The sequence below is a fragment of the Miniopterus schreibersii genome, assembly GCF_964146895.1.
Source record: "Miniopterus schreibersii genome assembly, chromosome: 21".
Taxonomy (NCBI): domain Eukaryota; kingdom Metazoa; phylum Chordata; class Mammalia; order Chiroptera; family Miniopteridae; genus Miniopterus; species Miniopterus schreibersii.
Genome location: NC_138123.1, coordinates 9,936,249 through 9,956,529, shown reverse-complemented (window position 1 = coordinate 9,956,529; position 20,281 = coordinate 9,936,249). Strand labels below are relative to the sequence as shown.

At 40.7% G+C, this 20,281-nt stretch overlaps 2 protein-coding genes across 25 annotated transcripts in view; one reads left to right on the top strand and one right to left on the bottom strand.

The window, feature by feature from the left end:
• CEP170 (centrosomal protein 170) overlaps nt 1-15,469 on the bottom strand; it is an 83,700-nt gene extending 68,231 nt beyond the window's left edge. For 14 of the 19 annotated variants that reach the window (XM_081124001.1, XM_081124014.1, XM_081124015.1 and 11 more), the window contains exon 1: nt 15,250-15,459. The gene's annotated coding sequence lies outside the window, so the exon portion shown is untranslated. Of the gene's footprint in view, nt 1-1,498; nt 1,570-15,249 lie in introns of those variants that run through there. The other 5 variants (XM_081124005.1, XM_081124010.1, XM_081124007.1 and 2 more) reach the window with 3 other exon arrangements.
• A 708-nt stretch (nt 15,470-16,177) lies between these two features.
• The window catches only part of SDCCAG8 (SHH signaling and ciliogenesis regulator SDCCAG8), a 157,210-nt gene continuing 153,106 nt past the window's right edge, over nt 16,178-20,281 (top strand). For 4 of the 6 annotated variants that reach the window (XR_013997863.1, XM_081123961.1, XM_081123964.1 and 1 more), the window contains exon 1: nt 16,197-16,422. Coding sequence is in view for 3 of the 6 variants with exons in the window: in XM_081123961.1 (XP_080980087.1) it covers nt 16,356-16,422 (67 nt within the window). In the remaining 3 variants the exon portion in view is untranslated. Of the gene's footprint in view, nt 16,423-20,281 lie in introns of all 6 variants that reach the window. The other 2 variants (XM_081123963.1, XM_081123962.1) reach the window with 1 other exon arrangement.

Genomic DNA, 20,281 nt, shown 5'->3' with positions numbered 1-20,281 from the left:
CACAATGCTTTTCTTTGAGACAATCATGGACTTTGGTATACAGCATAAGTGCTTTATGTGTGCATTCACTTAGTCCTACAGAATATGAAAAGATGTGACTCAAAGGTCAAGACTAAATAAAATTAAACATTTTAAATATATCATCAAGGACATTCTTAAGTGAAACTGGCTTTTTTTTTTTTTTTTTTTTAACTGCAAGTACATGGCAGTGAAGAATACAATTACTATCAGTACAATTTGGTACTAATGTCCGCTCTATGCTAAGGAGCCAGCAACTTTACCCACCATTGTTTTCTGTACTATCAGTTCAAATGTCAATACAATAAGAAAGCAAATAATGTTTTCATATTATTATAAAAATAGTTTGAACTTTGTGACCTTGAAGTGGTTTCAGGGACTCTCAGAGGCCTATGGGACCTAGCTTTAAGAACTATTGTCCTAGAGGGTGTGGCTATGTTATTAAGAACATAAACCTTGGAGTCAGACAGATTGACAGGTAAGAGTCTGACTCCTGTTTCCACCACTTTTTACTCTGCATGACCTTGGCAAGTTACTTACTATGTCCCTTAGTTTTCTATAAAATGAGAATGATGACAGTATCTACTCAATCGTTTTTTCTTATGAAATAAAAAAATAGTACTTGTAAATGTTTTTCCATAAAATGGTACATTCTGATACAATTTAATTAGAAGCAAACTGTACTACAGTGAAATGAAATATTCTGCAATAAGAAATATATTTATGCATTAAAGCAAAATCCTGTAAAATGCAGAATTCTGTTAGGGTAAAAATACTATATATTATAAATTTACCTACACATTCAATGAAACAATGGATTTCAACAAAACAGGCAAATATTTTCTGTAAAGCTAAAAGTCTTATTCCCTTTTCAGCTTATCTGACTGACGTGGTCCATTTATGTTGATTTTTAAATCTTCCATTCAGTACCTAACTCCCTGACGCTGATGTTCTTAGTCTTTCATCTTAAAGGTCTACAATGTTAGATATGCAGACTAGATATAATATAAAATTTTATTAGTCTCTATTTTCTGTGCTTCTTAATTTCAACACTTAAGAAATCCCAGAGTATTAAAAAGTACAAAAACTAACACACTGCCTTCCTCTAAGTCTTTCCCCATGGCAGCACAAAAATTCTTTTCTCTGTAGCACTAAAATACTTTGTTCAAACACCTATTATGCTATAATTTAAACTATAATTTATGGCATTAAGGATATGGCACTCTTACTACATAATTTGTCTCTAGTTGGTGAGCTCTTTGAAGGCAGGAAATGTCTGTCTTCCTCCACCCCCCTTTCTTCAGTAAACACTATTGAGAAACCTACCAAATCCAGGTACTCTGAGCATTTAGGGTGCACAAAACAAGCAAGCGAGAAAACCTTGCTACAGAGAACTCTGTCCTAGGGAATGCTGGTCAAAAGATGTCATGAGATTGGTAAGCCTAAGGTGACACTACAACAAACAAGTTGTCGTCCTTACCCCAGATTGGGATAGGAACACTGGGGGTAGTCTAATTCCAAGTAGGTGCAGATCTGAAACCCAGAGACATTTCTTCACCTCAGAGCCTACTCCAATGTTTCACTCCTAGTAAGTGTCTGAAAACCTGTTTTTAATGAATGAATGAGTAGCTCTGGAGCTGCTACAAGTCTTCTTGAGGTAAAATAATCTTGAAATCTCCAGGGATAAGAGGTTAAAAATTAGTGATTGAACCTTTGCTACAGTTAAAACTAGCTATTAAATCCTAGTTACTGCCCACCCCCCTCATTTCATCGCCTTTTTTTCCTCTGTATCTCCTTGTCATAGGCAGCTTCTGTCCAAAGCTTAAAAAGCTCTGACATTTGGAGGTCAGATGGAGGTAAACACTGAATAAGCATCACAGTCCTTTTTCTATGTTCCTAGTAGCTATAATTAACTTTAAAAATGGACTATTCTGTTAGATCAGAGCTCATTTCATGATCTATGCAGTAAAAATTTAATATTTAAGCTTAAACTTTTAAAGAACAAAAACTCTGCAGATATTTAGCAGAGTACACAGCTTTACTATACTCCTAAATTTCAACATCATATACACTTTACAGCTTTTGTTTATTTATATTTTAAAAAGCTGCTTCCAATCACTTATAATTCAAATTGAGGATTGATGGCAAGAAAAGTCTGAGTGATCTTAATTACTATCTAGAGCTGTGAGGGAGGCAACCAAAGTGTACTTGACATATAACATTACAATAAAACATCACGGAGCCCATGGCAAGGAACTGTTTACTCAGATTATTAGCTTTGAGGGGGGGAAAAAACCCAACCGTTACATAAATGACCTTCAGTGTATGCAATTACTTGAGCTAAAACACATGTTATGGGCAGTCCATCCTTAGGCTTCTGGCTGACTCACCACCAGATGGCTTTCCAGGAGTGAACCTCTTACCCCACAACTACTGCTCTTGCAGATAAAGAAATAACTGACTGCACATTAGGACCATCCATCTGCACAGTGGAAAATGCTTTCCTTTAACCTGTGCAATTCTCACTTTAATAAAGTATTATATTTACGCAGCCATGTGACAATGTTTCTTCTGGTACCAAGAGGTATGAAAGGGCGCCAATGACCTCCATGGGTTTGGCCCACTGCCTAGCTAGCTCTGTATTTCCTGAATGAATAAATAGTGGGAGAAAGGTGTGATTTTCCTGAAAGAAAGAAATAAAAACTTACAACAAGGGGGAAAGAGTGATAAAGTTCACCTCTCAAAACTGTACTGTGAACCAGCAGTAAAGCTTATAAACGGAAATGAACTAAGTTACTGCATCAACTGCCCTATTAGTTTTTATAACTTCTATCATGTCTTTTCAAAATTTTTTTTTTAAATTAAGACTTTTTAAAAGTAGTTTAAAGTTCACAGCAAAACTGAGGGGAAAGGTACAGAGAGTTCCCAGTACCCCCAGACCCCACAAATGCACAGCCTCCCCCATTACCAGCATCTCCACCAGTGGTACATTTCTTAGAACTGTTGAACCTACACCGAAATCATCACCTGAAGTCCATAGTTTACACCATGGTTCATTCTTGGTGGTGTACTTTTTATGGGTTTGGACAAATGTATGATGGCCTGTATCCATCATTATGGTATTAAGAGTATTTTCACTGCCCTAAAAATCCTCTGTGCTCCACCTATTCTCCCCTCCCCCACCAACTCCTGATCTTTTTAGCATCTCCATAGTTTGCCTTTTGCAGAATGTCATATAATTGGAATCATACAGTAGGTAGCCTTTTCAGATTGGCTTCTTTCACTTGGTAATATGTATTCAAGGTTTCTATATGCCTTTTCATGACTTGACAGCTCATTTCTTTTTAGCACTCAACAATATTCCATTCTCTGGAGGCACCCTAGTTTATGTATACATTCACCTGCTCAAAGACATCTTTGATTGCTTCCGAGTTTTGACAATTGCGAACACAGCTGCTATAAACACCATGTCTTTTTATCCCATCATACAAAGTACCCAAAAGATAAGTGAATAAATTTTAAACAAATGTATAAACTCAGGATTCATATCTAACATATCCCCCTTATTAAATCCTTAAGAGAAAATATCCTCAACACTAAAGTCTCTGCCTTTCAACCCCACATATTTCTGAAGTGAATAAATTATGATTGATCGTATGTTATAAAAGCAGTAGCCATAATTTTCAATAATTGTTTATTTAGAATAGGCAGCATTTATTATGTGCCAGACAATGTTCTAATAACTTCACACATACACACGCGCCCGCAAAATTGTTTTTCGCCTCAAAAATTACGTAAGTTCTAGAAAATGGACAGAAACATTACACATCAATTACATAAGCGGATTCCATTATATTGAGTACTGTAAAACGAATTAATCATTTTTTCTTCATTCACAAGTATTTAAGTAGTACTATAGATAACAGGGAGAAAGTGATGATCATGACAGAAAAAGTTCCTACTTTCATAGAAGCAATAATAGACAAAAGCTAAGTAAATAAATACAACAACTCCAGTGACAATGGGAAGAGAGGAACATGAAAAAACAAAGAGAACAGCATGATGCAACAGTTTCAGGGTGATGCTGGGTGGTCCAGGGAAACATCACTTAGACATATTCAAAAATGCAGCTCTGCTGTATAATTAACTTGACCTGGGACCAACAATGAAATATACTCTTGGGAAAAAATGTATTTCTTTTAAATCCCCACCTCCACTTGAAACTACAACTCATCCAAAAAAATAAATCCACAGCTGTGCTTTTGTTGGATACCTACCAAGATACTTGTTCCATGCTCGTGTGAACAAACTCGGTACTGGGAAAATTTTTGCTTCTATATACTGATGATTATTTTGGAATGAGTGCTCCAAATTTTGCCTTTATCATCTGCCATATATATATATATGTATATATATATACATATATATATATATGGCTAACTTAAAAAAAGTTAAAGCAAATACATATTGAGAAAAACGGTAATTTACAACTTTCGCCTGAAATAGCGTTTGACTGTAAAAATTTTTTAAATAAAAAATAAGTGAAGATGACATGCCAACTATCAATAGTCATACATTCTATATCTGAGTTTGTTAAATATTTTCAAACAGATTTGATGGGAAAATCAGTGATTTGCTAAACATCATTTCTCCATAAAAATCATTTTATAAAGTGCTTGAAGAAAATGCTTGAGACAAAATTATACTTGTCCATAAATTATCTAGACATTAAAAGTTCTTGCCAAATTTTCTCTGCCAGTTTATGAAAAACGTAAAGTCTGACTGGCTCTCTTTTGTGGAACTGTACAACCATGTTAAAAATTCATATTGTTGTTTGGCATCATTAAGTCGATTAAGACCTGATTCAAACACTTATCAAGTACTTCCTTTGTGCCGGTAACTGTGGGAGGTGCTTATACTTCATTCTTTTCTTTTACTCCCCTAAGCATGTTAGTAACATTTTTCCTTTGCAGAAGTTAAATGACTTTCCAAGGTCACAAATCTAGCAGCGATCAACAGCAGCCATCGGGACCCAAACCTGGGCTTTCAGATACCAAGTCTAGGCTTGTCCACAACCACTGTCCCCTTTGCATTTTTCCCCCAGTATACTTTCAAATGATGCTAGTGATCCCAATTCCTACAGACTCCGATTTGGCTAAAGAATTCGAACATGACTAAAAGGCAATATATTTTTACCTGATGGCGTTCTCTGACACTACCTGTTTGAGCAGTACACACTGACAGAAGTTCATAGACAATTCAGGCCATTTTCAATCTACCTCTTACTCTTCTCTCCTGCTAGGCCACCAGCAGGCTCGAACATTCTCTCCCTGAGAAGTCCAGAGACAAGTAAGACTATCAGTTTTTATTAAAATCAGAGACCAAGAATCAGTTGGCCCATCTAGAGGAATGAGGCAAATGTATGAACTGGGTTAGAGAGTGGGTCAGAAACCTTGAATCTGACAGAACTGTCAACCATCTCTGGGCTCACTGAACAGCTGTGAGTCAAACCAACTTTTGCAGACCACATATCACTAAGAGCAGACAAAGGAGCACAGGACTGTCGTAAAGAAGTGCAAACAGGATGCACAGGAGGGAGTGACAGTGAGAAGAAAGCAGTGTGAGTTAGGGTCCACAAGGCCCTGAAAGCCAAATATGCATCCTTCTTATTTCTCTTGCTCTGTCATTTGTCTGTGATGAATTTTAAGCGCATCGCTGCCTAATGTGGCCTTTAAAAATTGTTTCCCCCCCATCATCACGACCTCTCTCCTGCAGTCACTTACACATTCACTGTTTGGGAGGTAGGTGTAAGTCATTTCAACCACAGTATCAGCACAACACATGAAGACTGAAATCAAAGTCAAAGTGCATACTCAAAGGCCTCAGAGTATGTTTTAAGCAAGGATATACTTTCTAGATACAACAGAAGTGCACCTGTTTACTGCCTAGTAACAAGCTGTTAATTATTAGCCTAAATTATGAGCAATAAAGCTAGGGCAACAAAAGGTCCCCTATCTGCACAGTCTCATACATGAGCCACCAGCCACATATACACGACTGAGCATTTGAAACAGGGCAAATGCATCTTAGAAGACTTTTTATCTTATTTGAATTAATTTAAATTTAAATATGTACATATTTAATAGCAGCTACTCTAGTTAGCTCAGCTTTACAGAGTTAAATACCTCATAAATACAGAATATAAACATGCAGAATAGGCTGACACCAAAAAAACCCAAAAAAATCTGTGTTGAAAAAAAAGAGCATGAAGAGCTTATCTTTTCATTCATAAAGGTATACAGCATTCATAGAAATCAGTAAATTACATAAGCAACCAGGACTATCTTTTGGACAAAATTACCCAATAACCATTTCAACCGTTACTTTACTATATCCGTAAGTCCACTCTTTCATATATTATTCACTAGACTCCTGGTGCTTACAGTGATCAGGCTCATCATTACCAGAATACCGTGAGGTCTGTAATCGTTTGCCGGAAATACTTTGCAGTGGGGATATTTCTGGGAAGGAGACTCTTTTAAAAAAAAGAGACAATCTCTGGGTATAACTAAAGAACAATTCCCCACTGACATTCATTTCATTGGGAGGCCAAAAAAGCAGCTAAAGCAGATTATTGGTACTTTTAACAACAATTACTACGAGGAGAGAATGCTCTGAGCCCAAACGGGATATGGCAGAAAGCTTTACCTTCCAAGGGCTCTCTCTGTTCAGTCCTGCCTCTATCTCCTGTCCAGTCTTCTTCTACTCCACCCCTCTCTGTCACTACCTACCACACGCATCCTCCAGTTCCCCTGACTCTGATTTCTTTGTGACAGAATGGGCCATAAAGACTAAAGAATGTTTTATATTTTCACATGCACAGTATTACTTTAAAAGTTGGGGAGTAACCTGAGAAATAACACTGCTTATGCCTTTTACTTTTACAAGTGAGCAAAATGGGACACTTGGATTAAAGATTTGTTCCCTCTCACATAGCTCCGGAAGTAACGGAGCTGTGACTCCTTGTGCAAAGGGCTCCTTTACTTACATCAGGCTGATGAAGTATATGTGTGTGTGTCTGCGCGTGTTTATCCAAAGGTCAGGAAACAACCTCAAAGTCATCTGTGACAGACTATAACTAAGCAGTCTGGTTTTTCTGCAGCTGATTTGTGATGACAGCATTTATTAAATACAATGATACATGTGTTTTATAGAACAGATTTAGTGATTGTCTACAGTGATTGTCTCAAAAAAAGTTAGTTTGATTCCTGCCTTCATGTGACTCCTGTTTTTGACTCCGGTAGTTTGCAACTCTTGATTGAAAACTGGTTTCCAATGGCTATATTAAACAGATGAAATCTTGGCGTACTACTATAGACCAATCTATGGGGTAAATGCTAGCAGAAAGAGAAATACATATTATATTAATTAGAGAAAGCCTATTAATAGTTCTATTGTTAAATTTTTTATTTGAACTAGTTTACTGCTTCCATTAGATGTTTGAGGATCCTATCAAAAGATACAATAATCTTGCATTTCTTATATATATTCATTAATTCCATATTCTTTTCCTATGGGGAATTCGATCAGATACTTTTATACGATTATTTAAAGAAACATACTCAAAATATGAAAAGTAGTAAATAATTTTTGTTCCCAGTGTCTATGAGCTGATTCATAAATCTGTTGTTATTCTTCCCTGCTCTGAACAGTAGCCCTTATTCTACCTCTATTTTTCACACTGATATGCTTGATAAACATTTGCTTTTTTCATTTATGCTGAGCCCAGCAAAGAAGGTGTTCCCAAATTTTTACACATTTTTAAGAAGTGACAGTTGATATTATATTTGAATTTTGTCATATAGTAAACTTTTTAGGGTATATGGTATCTGTATTGAAAATGAAATGTATTTTAATAAACACTGCTTTTATAGATCATTCAAAGTGTGTTTACATTTTTGGGGGGATACCGTGTGTGTATGTGTGTGTGTATGGAAAAAATCATCTAATCAGAAAGCAATTTGGTAACAGAACTCAGACTTCTAAATTTCTATTCTTTGATACAATGGATTTATTGAAATATTGGCAAAGAAAAATACTGATTTGAACAGAAACTAACAGTTATAAATGTCCACTGCAAGGCTGTTTACCATTTTAAAAATATTCTTAATTTCCATAAATTGTAAGAAAATTATAAGTTTGATAAAATGGACTCTCATATCTTCATAAAAAATTAGTCAGAAAGTTCAATCTCATGATAAAATATTACCAGATTAAACCAGAATAAAGCAGAATATGTAACAGTAGTGTCACTGGCTAGTGGGATTATGAGTGTGTTCTTCTGGATTTAATGGTATTTTCTAAATTTTCTGCAATGTGCAAGGATTCGTTTTATAATATATAGAAAAAGAAAACAGCATGAAAAAAATCAGGTGGCTTCAGTTTGCAATGCATTATTTATTCAATGAGAAGTATTTATAGGGTGACCAGAGCAAATCATATTATAGAAGGTCCCTGAGATAGCTATTTTGAAGTTATTGTCCTCAAAACATAACTTCAGAAAGTTCTCTATTTGCAATGTTCCGTTTTACCAAAATAAGATTGTCTATTTTACCCTTACATCATCAAGTATGCTCATTTCCCCTATCCGCTTCCTCTAATCAAGTTTCTAGCTGGCTGCCTGGAGTCCAAGATCCCTAACCAACCCCTAAGCTTGGAATCTGTACTTTTTCTATCCCATGTAGCATGTGACAAACCGTGTGATGAACCATGTGACAAACCCTTATCCAGTAAAACACCTGCCAGAAAAAAGCGAGTTAAAAGCTGGCATGACTTCATTCTCATTACCACTCAGCCTAGAATCAGAGGGTGAGCTTGGGTGAGAGAAAGTTATGATATCAAAGCCTCTCTCTAGCATCATGTCCCTTTCTCCACCCCAAAAATATAAGATGACGTGCAGAAATTGCCTATGGAGGTGGAAGGCCCGCAAGACGTAAAAACGGTTCCTACAGAATGGAAAAAGATTTCTATTTGTCAACCGAACCGAAACTTTTCTTCGAGTCTAAGGCTCTCGAGTGGTACCACACTTGGGGCAATGGGGGGAGGAGATTCTACCTAGAAATGTGTCTTTGACATCTACCTCACTTGCTGTTTCAAAATAAATCTTTGAGGTGGTTGGAATCTCATTAGCTTCATTTTATAGAGGAAGACACTGAGCTTCTGAAATGAAAGCCACATGATAAAGATCACACAATTTGGGATTTGTAGGCAATTCCTGATGGCAAATCTCACTGAGTAGCTCTCCATCTTCTACTCAGAGCTCAGTAGCAGCAGCAGCCAGGTCCATGCACCTAAGAAACAGCAGAGGCCTAGTCGTGATGAAAACTTTGTTCAGAGCTTCAGATAAAGCAGCTTCTGGGGAAGATATTGTGAATGGGATTCCCCCTTGATAAACCAGAACGAAGTGAGATCTGATGAAGTTATTTTCTCAGAGACAGATTAGAAGGAAAGAAGATACTGCCTGACTTCTTAAGAAGTATTTAGGTGATTAAAGGCGCTATAGGTGACTGATCATTGCTTATATGTAAAAATACTTTTCTTTACTTGGCTTTTGGGACACCACACTTATTACCTCACTGGCCACCTCTTCTCAATCCTTCTTGATAGCTCCTTCTCTCTTGCTAAGCTTTCACTGTAAGTATCAGGTCTCAATTCTTGGAACCTCTTATTAACCTAAGTAATGAACTCTCAACCTAAGCGATGTCTTCCAGTCCTGCATCTTTAGGTCTACTGATGATGCTTAAAATTTAAGTATCTTCAGTCCAAACCAAACCTCTAAATTCAAGACTAGAATATTCAACTGCCTACTTGATATCTCCACTTGGATGTTTAAATAGACATTTAGAACTTAGTATGTCCCAAACTCTTGATCTTTTAAAACCAGAACCTGATAACTTCTACTCTATCCACACTGCCACTCCAGTGTAAACCATTAACATCTCTTAGTCTAGATCACTCCAAAGGTCTCTTAGCTTATCTCTCTGGTCTCATCTTCCCCCCTCCCTCCAGTCTATTAGCCACAAAATAGCCAGAGCCATACTTTAAAAATATAACCGAATTCTTATGTCATTCACCTGCTCAAAACACTCCAATGAACTCCCAAGGCAGTTTACAAAAGATCACCCAGTACAATCTCTGTCCAACCCCATTTCCTCCTCCTTTCCCTCCAGCCAGTGGCCCCTCTGTCTTCAGAATTCACTCATCCCAGCCCTGTCTCAGGAACACTGTGCTCTCTAACCAGATACCTGCAGGGCTTGCTTCCTCACCTACTGCAAGTCTCAGCCAAATGTTACCTTCTCAGAGAGAGATGGGACCACTCTCTAAAGTAGTACCTGTCAAGGTGCAGGATATTGTATAAAGGCTGTATTTTATGTAAAAGACAGGAGGTGAATTAAGAATATATACTGTATTTGCTTAAAATGGAAAAAAAAATCACTGAAAAGATAAATACACGAGGAAGATAGAATGATTTTCTCCTTAATTAAAAACAAACAAACAAAAACATTCGAATAGTTTTCAGTGTCTTTGTGTCATCTTCTACTTCCAACATATTTTATTTATGCAACATTTATTCTATTTATAACTCTGCATGGCTGTCCTTGGCTATATCCAGTACAGGGCCAGGATAAAGACATAAGAGGGCTGGCTGGTTAAATTTATAAATGTCAAACAGCCAGGAAGAGACACTAATCCCTTGAATGACAGAATCATGATTCAAGAAGGCCTCAGTTTTTAACTATTCAAAGAGATGATTTTCAAAGGGTTAAAGGTAAACACTACTTCAAAAACACCATGTATGTGTATATACAGAATGGGAGAAATCTTAACATAAAAAGGATGCTGGTTTACGTTGACAACACCAGTGGTTTCCAGACTCATTTTTCAAAAAACAAAGAGAAACAATAGAAGGCTGCCAACTTTTTACTGTTTATTTAAGAACACTAAAACAAAACCAAAAAATCCAAGACAAATATCCAAAGAAGCTTACCACCTAACACTATCATTTCATAAAGAAGGGCCGTTTTAGCATCAGAAAAGTAGAAACACAGAATCTCAAAAAAATAATCCCTTGAATTGCATAAATATAACTTGAAAAGCCAAACACAATTTTAGACTGCAAACACAAGTGCACTGCTTAAATTACGGAAAGGGATAATTTCACTGCACTACATTCAGGCCATAACTGCAGAATTAAACATGGAAACCAGATCAAAGAAAAGCAGACAAAACCGACGCTAGTTGACAGAGATGAGAAAGGTAGAGGAAACCATATGGTAGAAGTTGTAGGGGTTGTAATATTTAACTTAGAAAAGAGGAGACCTAGCAAGGACCTAGTATATTGAGGAAAAGCTTACTGCATCTCACTCAAAGACAGAGCTGCAACCACTGGGAAGAGTTACATAATATACAGTGGAGCAGATTCTAGCTCAGTTTCAGTAAAATCTTTCCAGACTTTTCAAAAGCTAAGTGAGCCATCCAACACCCATTTGATTCACGGAAGTGTTGTTTATAGAGAAGCTAGATTCAATAATATCTCAGGGATAGGTGTAACACAACTTCTAAAGTCTTCTCTAATTCGAAAATTCTGTGAACCAGGAGAGAATAGAGTTGCCTTTTGAACCTACTAACAAAGATGAGCGGTAAGAATTTTGGCTTTAGTCAAAGACAAAGGTTCAATTATGGGCTCTACCACTTAGTAATATGTGACACAGAGGCAAAAGTATTTACTCACTCCGGGTCTCAAATATTTTCAACTTTAAATGTGGAAAATAAAACTTTACAGGACTGTTGCATGAGGTACACACACACACACACACACACACACACAGCCTGGAACTTAGTAGGTGCTTAATACACGGTAGATATTATCCACTTACTTAATAAACATCATGTCCCAAAGGGTAGTATTTTCTATATTACTTATTAATTATGCTTAAATAATGACTTCTGTGCTATGTCCTATTTTTGTTTGTTTGTTTTTAAAATCTAATGCATGCTTGGGATTCTTTTCCACTTCTGTGTTTTTTTACAATCCGTATTTGCATATTAGTAATTTTTGTAAGGTTTTCTTTAACTTTACTTTGGTTAGTTTCTATTTCTGTTTGACATAAAAGTGGGTTTTGCCAATACATACTGGCTATATCATTCACTTTGGCCAAAATATTTATAATACACTGTTGGACAATCATTTCAACTAACTGTGGACTATATATCCAGTTTTACCAACCTTACCACCAGACAGATGTGTTTTTATTCTTTTGCACTGCTCACACTGGCTAATTCATTGCTCAACATTTCCCTCAAGAGATATATGAGTAAATAAATTAAAACCCATCCCACCAAGTGTATGGTCTGAGATTTCTCCCCCTAAGAGGAAACCCATTTCTTACTGAAACACACCAACATTTGATAATCCAGTCAACGTTATCTATGCAGGGAGATTTTTCAGATAGTATGCAATTATTCTTTTGTTAGACTTACAGTATAATTTGCAACTGAATGGGTCTTGTAGTTGACAATTTACTATCACGCTGTCTGTAAGATATTTATTAGGATAGCTTAACACTGCCAGTGCTCACTAAAGAAGACGAAAACATTCCTCATTAATTGAAATAGCAAAAATTATTTTTCAGGAATAGATTTTGTTGAATAAAAAACATGTTGACAACTGTAAACATATACAGCATTCAGTACTAGGTGAGTGATATCTGATTACTATCAGATGCAACAATAAAACAAGTTGGGGTTTTTTTTTCAGTGACAAAAGGAAACATGAAACTGATACTTGGAACAAATAAACCAAATCACTAAGCATAGAATTTTTTTTAAAGCACCCTGATATTTGCATTAATAGGCATAATGTACAATAATTTTATAGTGTAAATTTCACTATTCTAATACTCAGGTAAATATGCAGATGGTTATTTCCATACAAGGTAATTTTAGAACACCATGAAATTTTACCACTAAAATACATTTCCAGTGTGATTTAATATAACTCCATATACCGAATTTAGTTACAGATTATTTTTAAGTTGAAATTTAAGAGAAATGTTAAATTATTTTTAAAAGTCTATTAAGTGCAGAGTAGAATTTAATAAAAAAATTTATAAGAAACCAAAAATGCATTTTATGGCAAAATCAACTCAATAAAAAGCATACATTTAATTTTGATAAAAAGTTCAACACAAACTTTTTTCTCAAAAGGTAAATTTTTGTTTAAAACAATTCATTAATTGATGAAAAAGGAACTTCACAGGTTCTTATGTGGCAATTTTATTTATAACAGGGTGTATGGAGTTGATCATACCAGAAAACACTCCCTGAATATCAGGAAATATTAAGATACGGTTACTTACTAAGCAGCAAGGGGGGGAAAAAAATACCAAGTTCCTGTTTTTATGAAAAGCCCATGTTACGGTATCTTTCCCTACATCAGTAAGTTAACTTATCAAACTAAAGTCCCACTTGAGTAGAATTATTATTTTTACATTACAAAGGAACAGATGAATACAGCTGGGCTGGCAGTGAACTTGGCTGCCACAGACAACTCAAGGAGGCTGCAGAGAAGCTTCCCGCTGCCGTCCACAGGGGAGGGGGACTCAGGGGGACAGAGAGCGGACGGAGCACCCCGGGAGCGGACCCCGGTTCTGCTTGGCCCTGCCTTTCCCTGGCAGTTCGCCTTAGACAGACGAGCCCGCTCACTTCCCAAACGTTGGGGTCTTCCTCCGTCTGCCCAGCGCCCCGAGACCCTCCAGTTCTACAACAGCAGAATCAGGCGGCATCTACAAAGTGAGGAAGAAATAAAAGCAGCCCTAGTGGGACTTGAAAAAAACAACCACAACAAACCAACACCATCGCGGCACAAATCTACAAAACGGCTTGTAACTTGCAACGTAACGTTTCCAGAGCTGAATTCCTCGCTCTTGGAAGCGGTCCCAGGACGGATTTCACCAGGGAGGCTCTAGATACCGCCCCCCCCGCCCCCAGCCCCCCATTACTTCCCCACCTGCTCCCCGCCCCCGCCCCCCGGTGTCCACACGGGCGCGGCGCCGCCAGCTGAAGGATCAATCGCTTTAAAAGGCACCGAGGGAGTTTTCACCAAGAGAACACAAATACGAACAAACAAATTCGGAAACAGGAACGTACCAGGCCTATTTCTGTTTGATTGCCCCCCCCCTTTTTTTTTTCTTTTTTAAGGCAAGATGTTCATCTACCGGCTCAGGATCGCTGAGCGCGTCGCCCACCCGGTGAACACCCGGCTCTGCGGCTTCACCGCGCGCCACACAATAGCTCGCCCCAGCCCTTCCCCGCCGTCCGTCCGTCCGTCCGCCCGTCCGTCTGTCCGGCGCTCAGCGCCCGCCGCCAGCCCGTCATTCCCATCGGGCGCCTCGGCCCCGCTTCGCACGGGCACCGTCCCTGTCCTCCAGCGGCTTCCACTCTGCGCCCGAATAACTAAAACTCGATGGAGCACCCAGAGCGAAAAAAACAAAAAGCAGAGGAGCCGACGACTTGGGATACTCCCGCCCAGCGTTAGGTCAGCTGCTAAGATTTTTTTTTCCCCCCCCTTGGGTAATAAAATGAAGGAAACCATCCCCAACGCCGCGTTTGAATCTGAGGACAATGAGGCCGGCAGGAAGCCTCTCTCTCCTCCCGCGGCTTCCCCGCGGAGCCCGAGCCCGAGCCCGCGGGGTGCAGGCGCCCGGCGGGGTGCGTGACACCCCGTCTTCCACGCCCTCCCGCCAACCACCCGCCACACAGCCCGCAACCAACCACAAAGGGGGCTCGGCGGGGAGCGGCCCGGGTCCTGGGAGCACCGCTTCCCTCCCGGGCCCCGCCCGCGCCCCTCGGGCCGCAGCTGCCGAGGGGGGGCGCACAAAGCCCGGGGCGAGCCCCAAAGATTCGAGACGTCCGGGGACCGGGCGGCGGCGGCGATGGGCCGCGGTCGCAGCCGCAGCCCCGAGGGCCGCGGGCGGGGCGGGATGGAGGGGCGGCCGCCCGGGCCCCCGATCGCGGGCGTGGGGGTGGCGGCGCCGCGCGGGGCATCCGGGAAGCGCCCCCTCGCCGCCCCGCCCGCCCGCCCGCCGCGGCCCGGCCGGACCCCGGCCGCACACGCAGGGAGGAGGCTGTGGAAAAGCGGCGCCAACGCCGGCGGCCGCGCGCATCCCTTACCCCTCACGGCGCAGAGAGGGACCGGGCGGGCAGGGCGGGGCGCGGCGCGTCCCGGGAGGCTCTCGCTCGCCCGCCTCGCCCCCACCCTGTCGTGGTCGCCGTCGCCGTCGCTGTGACCGCGCTCCCGGCCTCGCAGCTCCGCTGGGCAATAACGTTATTCCACACACGCCCCACACATAGCGGTAACGGCGGCGAGCGGCCGCCCAGTGCGCAGGCGCCTGGGGAAAGGGCGAGGAGCCCGGCCCTATCCCCGGCCCCCGCTCAGACCCGGCGAGCCCTCACTGCGCAGGCGCCGAAAGCAGACAATGAAAAGGGCTCGTGCGGAGGGTCTCACCCGCAGGCTTTCCCAGCGGCCTACTGCGCAAGCGTGCCGCAAAGACCCGCCGGAACAATGGAGAGGACCCCGGCCGAAGCGGGGACCGCAGCTAACCAGGACTACAGTTCCCAGCGGGCAGCGCGCCAACTCCAAGCGGAAGTCGCGTTGCGGGGCATGCTAGGATGTGTAGTGTCAGCCGCCTTGCAGAATCTAGGCTCCTTGGAAGATCTAGAACGTCTTTCTCTTGAGGATTTACTTGGCCGGTTTGACAAATGTCACGGCTGAAGCGTGTGGAGCTTGTGACTTGCGTCTTTGAGAGGCTTCAAGGATCGAATGCTTAGTAGCAAATCTAGAGGGAGGGGTCAAGGCCTTCAGCGAGCCTTTCTGTCAGTTGGGTGGTCCAAACAGCAGGATGGGACCGGGGCTGGGCTAAGCCGGGAGAGGGGCGGAGCCTCCAGGCGGTCGCTCGGCAACCGGATCTGGCAACCTAAAGGTCCGAAGCCGGCGCTCGGGCGCGGTGCCGTCTGGGAGTTGTAGTGCCGTTGGAAGGGCACTCGGGGACATCGAGACTGCAAGCCCGGAGTCTGAACCACAAGTCCCGTCATCCGTCGGGAGGGCCGGTGGGTGGGCAGAGCCCCTAGGAGCGCCGTCCGGGGTTCCGGGCTGCCCAGTGACAGCGGCGGCAGGAAGCAGGCGGGTTCTGCCAGGGCACTGAGGCCCCCGGATCTCCAAGGGGAGAACCCTGGGCACTGTCCCACGTAACTCGCCTCCCTGGGCTCCGAGCCCGGGCATGGCGAAGTCCCTGGAGGACTCTGCCCTGGTGGAGATGTTTGGGCAGTACCAGCGGAGCCTCCGGGGTGAGTTGCCCCGAACCTCTGTGCATAGCCCCTCGGTGCCAGGGCCCGGGGGGCGGGAGCTGGCCAGGTACCCTTCCTCACACCGCGGATCGGCCCCACGGGATGCGGAGGAAGAAGATGGATGTTGCTGTGATTTTGGAGGAAGGATGAAACAGTTGGTGTTTGTGTTTCCTGCTGACCGATGGCGTTTCCGCTGATTCTGTGGTTACCTGAGCCGACTCTGATCTTGGCCCAGGCGTGTTTCTCATCCAGCGCCCGCGGGAGCTGTGCCACTTTTGCCCAGTTCCCATACTTTGCTCTTTATCCCAATGAGTTCCCGACTCACACTTTTACACCTTCACATTATGGTGCATTATGGTGGGTTGAATGGGGTTTCTTGGACCAGGAGAAACAACAATACTAATGATTATTTTCATCACAACAGCTCTGTTTAGTGGTCTGGGCTATTTCTATACGTTAAATCATTTAAAAACTTCCAACAGCCTTATGAATAGTCTTATTTTACACTAAGGGAGATCGAGATGTTAAAGACATTAAGTTAGGGCGAAGCCCACACAAAGGCAGAGCCGGGTATTAAATTCAGTCAGGCCTGTTTTAAAAGCCTGTGTTTTCCTTTATTAACCACATCAGTATTACTGTTACTGAAGCCTTATTTAGTTAATTCAGATTTTCTTAGCATCGTGCTATGAGTGAGTATCTATGGAAGTGAAGTCCATAATTGTAGATAGCTCGGGCGTCTTGGACATCATATATAACATCTAGAAACCTTAGTTCTGTTATTTTAAAGTTATGGTGTTGTATGCAGGGTTATTGTAAGGAGCAAATGAAATAATCCATGTAAAGCAATAATTTTCAGACCTTTTTATTTTACTGTTACTCATCAGTAAGAAATACACTTTATATGGGGGATATATATATATATATATATATATTAAAAGAAAAGTTTCATTAAAGAGTATTATACTAGATGTAATACACTATTTTCTATTGTGTTTTTGTATTCCATTTTCTTAACCCTCTAGGTCATGACCAACCGTTTAAAAAAATTAATTAATGCATATAGAACACTGACTCATTTATTAATCGAGTGCCTACTATGTGTTAGGCATACTAAGTTGCTGGGGATACAATGGGGAACTAGACCAAGTCCCTGTCCCCCTGGAGCCTCTGGATTAGTAGGGGAGAAAGTCAACAAACAAATAAAATAATTACAGTTTCAATGGCAGAAAATGAGGTTGAAAATGAGGTTGGCACCTGAGAAGCACCCATTAAATGGTAGCTGCTATGTATAATTGGTACTTGCAGCAAAGAGAGGATTTTTCAAGGAGATTAGAGAGTTTATTTTCAAGTGACTCTAGACTTTGTAAGAGTTATTATTTATTGTTCCCATCTGTCAGTGTTAGAAACTGTCAACATTCTCAGTACTAAAACTGCAAGAGTAAAATAATTGGTCTTAATGAATGCCTTCACACCCTACTAATGTGTCAAGAACTGTTAGATACAGAAATACGCAATCCTAACTTTTTATTTGAAAGCAAGAAAAAAATTGTGCACAATGATACATGAGAGATTTTGTTTAATTTTTGAGGTTGGGTTGGCAAAAATTTTTGTTTGGCATTGTCAGTGTCTCCTAATGTTCCTCCTTTGACCTTATTTTGAATTTTCATGTAAGCATCAGAGTCCATTTAATATGAGGCATTTTGAAGCAATGGTTAATTTCAAACTAATGTTATAGTACTATTTTAATACCATGATGCTGCTGTTAGTAATTATAAAGTGAAGGGTTTTCATTCAAAACTAATACATTTAAAAATAAATTTTAACGATATAAGATAGTGAAAAAGTTTAACAAAGCAAAGAAAAAAGTTAACTTAAAAAAAAAATTTAGTGATAGTTTTAACAATGAATCAAGAAGTGAAACCTGATTTTCCATGGTTTTTCAGGACTTATTTTATTGCATTTTTATTTTTATGGGAGGAAATGGAAGGAAACAAAACAGCCAATTCTGAAGCAAAGCGTATCAGAAGTTCTTTACTTCATACAGCTAAATTACCACTAACAAATAGGATAATTCCACTAAAGTCAAAATGTGTGTTTCTGAATAAACAAAGTATGGTGACATTATTTTACATGGGGAAACTTCATGATTTTGCGTGTTTGTGCCTAATAACTTGAGAATTATGTTACTATGCAGTCAGATAAAATGCAAGTTAAAGTTCTTTTGTATGGTTTTGTGTTGGTTTTGTTGCTTTGTTTGGTTTTGTCTACCTGCCATTTCTTCCCCAAAATGTCTTGCCTGGTTCATGATTAGAGAAAAAGCTAATAAGAATGCTTGGTCTTTCCTCACAAGTTATTCCTGTGGTTTCTAAAGAACTGTACATGTAATCATTACTAATATCCTGTCATTTATATTCAGCCAAGAAGTAGCCACATAAAAATGCAAAGTGCTTTCACAATTTCCCATGCTAGTCTCTCATTTTTTTTTCATCCTTTGCTTTAAAGATAATTTTGTAGTAAATGAAGAATTTGAAGCTCTGATGTGAAAAGCACAGGCAGAGCTCTTGCTTTTGAAACTTGAGTGGACGTCTTGTCTCCTTCACTCTATGATCCTCAAACAGCCATGGACATAGGGAGCCCATTTGCAGACTCCCCCCTCATCCTTTCCCTTACACTTTTCAGATGCATTCCTTGTTTGTCCCCTGTAGGGATATCTCCTGCTTTGGTTTGTCTGAGCCCCCACTGCAAGAAATTGGAGAGATTTAACGACATTCCTTCAAAGTAAGAGTTCTAGAGGGAAAAAACAAAAACTGGAAGACTTCATTGCCCCAAATACGTGTAATATCCCTACACAGTAAATGATATAAAAGCTTCCAGTGTGGTAAAAGGTGGGCATATCCCAGGTATAATGGGAGTCACTGAGTTGAATATAGAGCTAAAACTGACTTGGAAGGGCTCCTGGCAGTAAGAGGGGGTGTTCATTCACTCTATAGACAACTATAATTCAAGACCCACAGAACGGCTGAGAACTCTATTGGTACCAGGAGAATAGCAAATGCTTCTCTAATTTAATGTCAATACATTGTACAAGACCATAAGGTATAAAATAAACTAGTTTGTAGCTAAGAAAGGATCAGGAAACACCCCCCTCCCCCAAACACACAGAATAATGGGCCATCCAGGCTGTTTTAAGTTCTGTACACTTGAATGTAGGGGTATGATATTAGAAAGAAGGCAAGAACTTGCTAGAAATGCAGTGTCCCAGCCTCAATAACAGAATCATGTCTAGTTGTGGACACAGCTTTATCAACACCTGTGAATGTGACTCACCTATCCACCTGGCTCCTAGCCACCTTAGGCTGGGCAGGCCTAAAGAAACATGAAACAAACTTGTGCAGCGACAGGAATACATCATTTCTTTTCTGTATACATTTTATATCCTGGCTCCCCCTTTTGATTTCAACATTCTGGTGTTTCAGGCTCTAGACCAAATCTGTGGGAGATGGTGATGCAGTCAGAGGGAGAGAAGGTGGAGCTAGGAGCCAGATCACTAACTCTTACTGTTGTTTTGCCAATAACCATCTGTCACCTTAGGCAAGTTAATAAACTGTTCTTGGTTCATGGTCTTCATTTATGAAGTAACGTTGGGACTAGATTTGGGAAGTACTTCCTTTTGGAGCCGAACAGATGACAGAGTGTGTGATGGAGTCAGTGGAAGACACGAGGGAGGGGTGAGGCTTGTGGCAGAACTGGACAGTTTATACTGACTCTAAAATCAATCCAATTTCTCCCTTGCTTCCTCCTTTCCTTCCTTCCCTTCCTATTTTCTCCTCCCTTCCGCACCGTTCCTTCCAAACAAAAC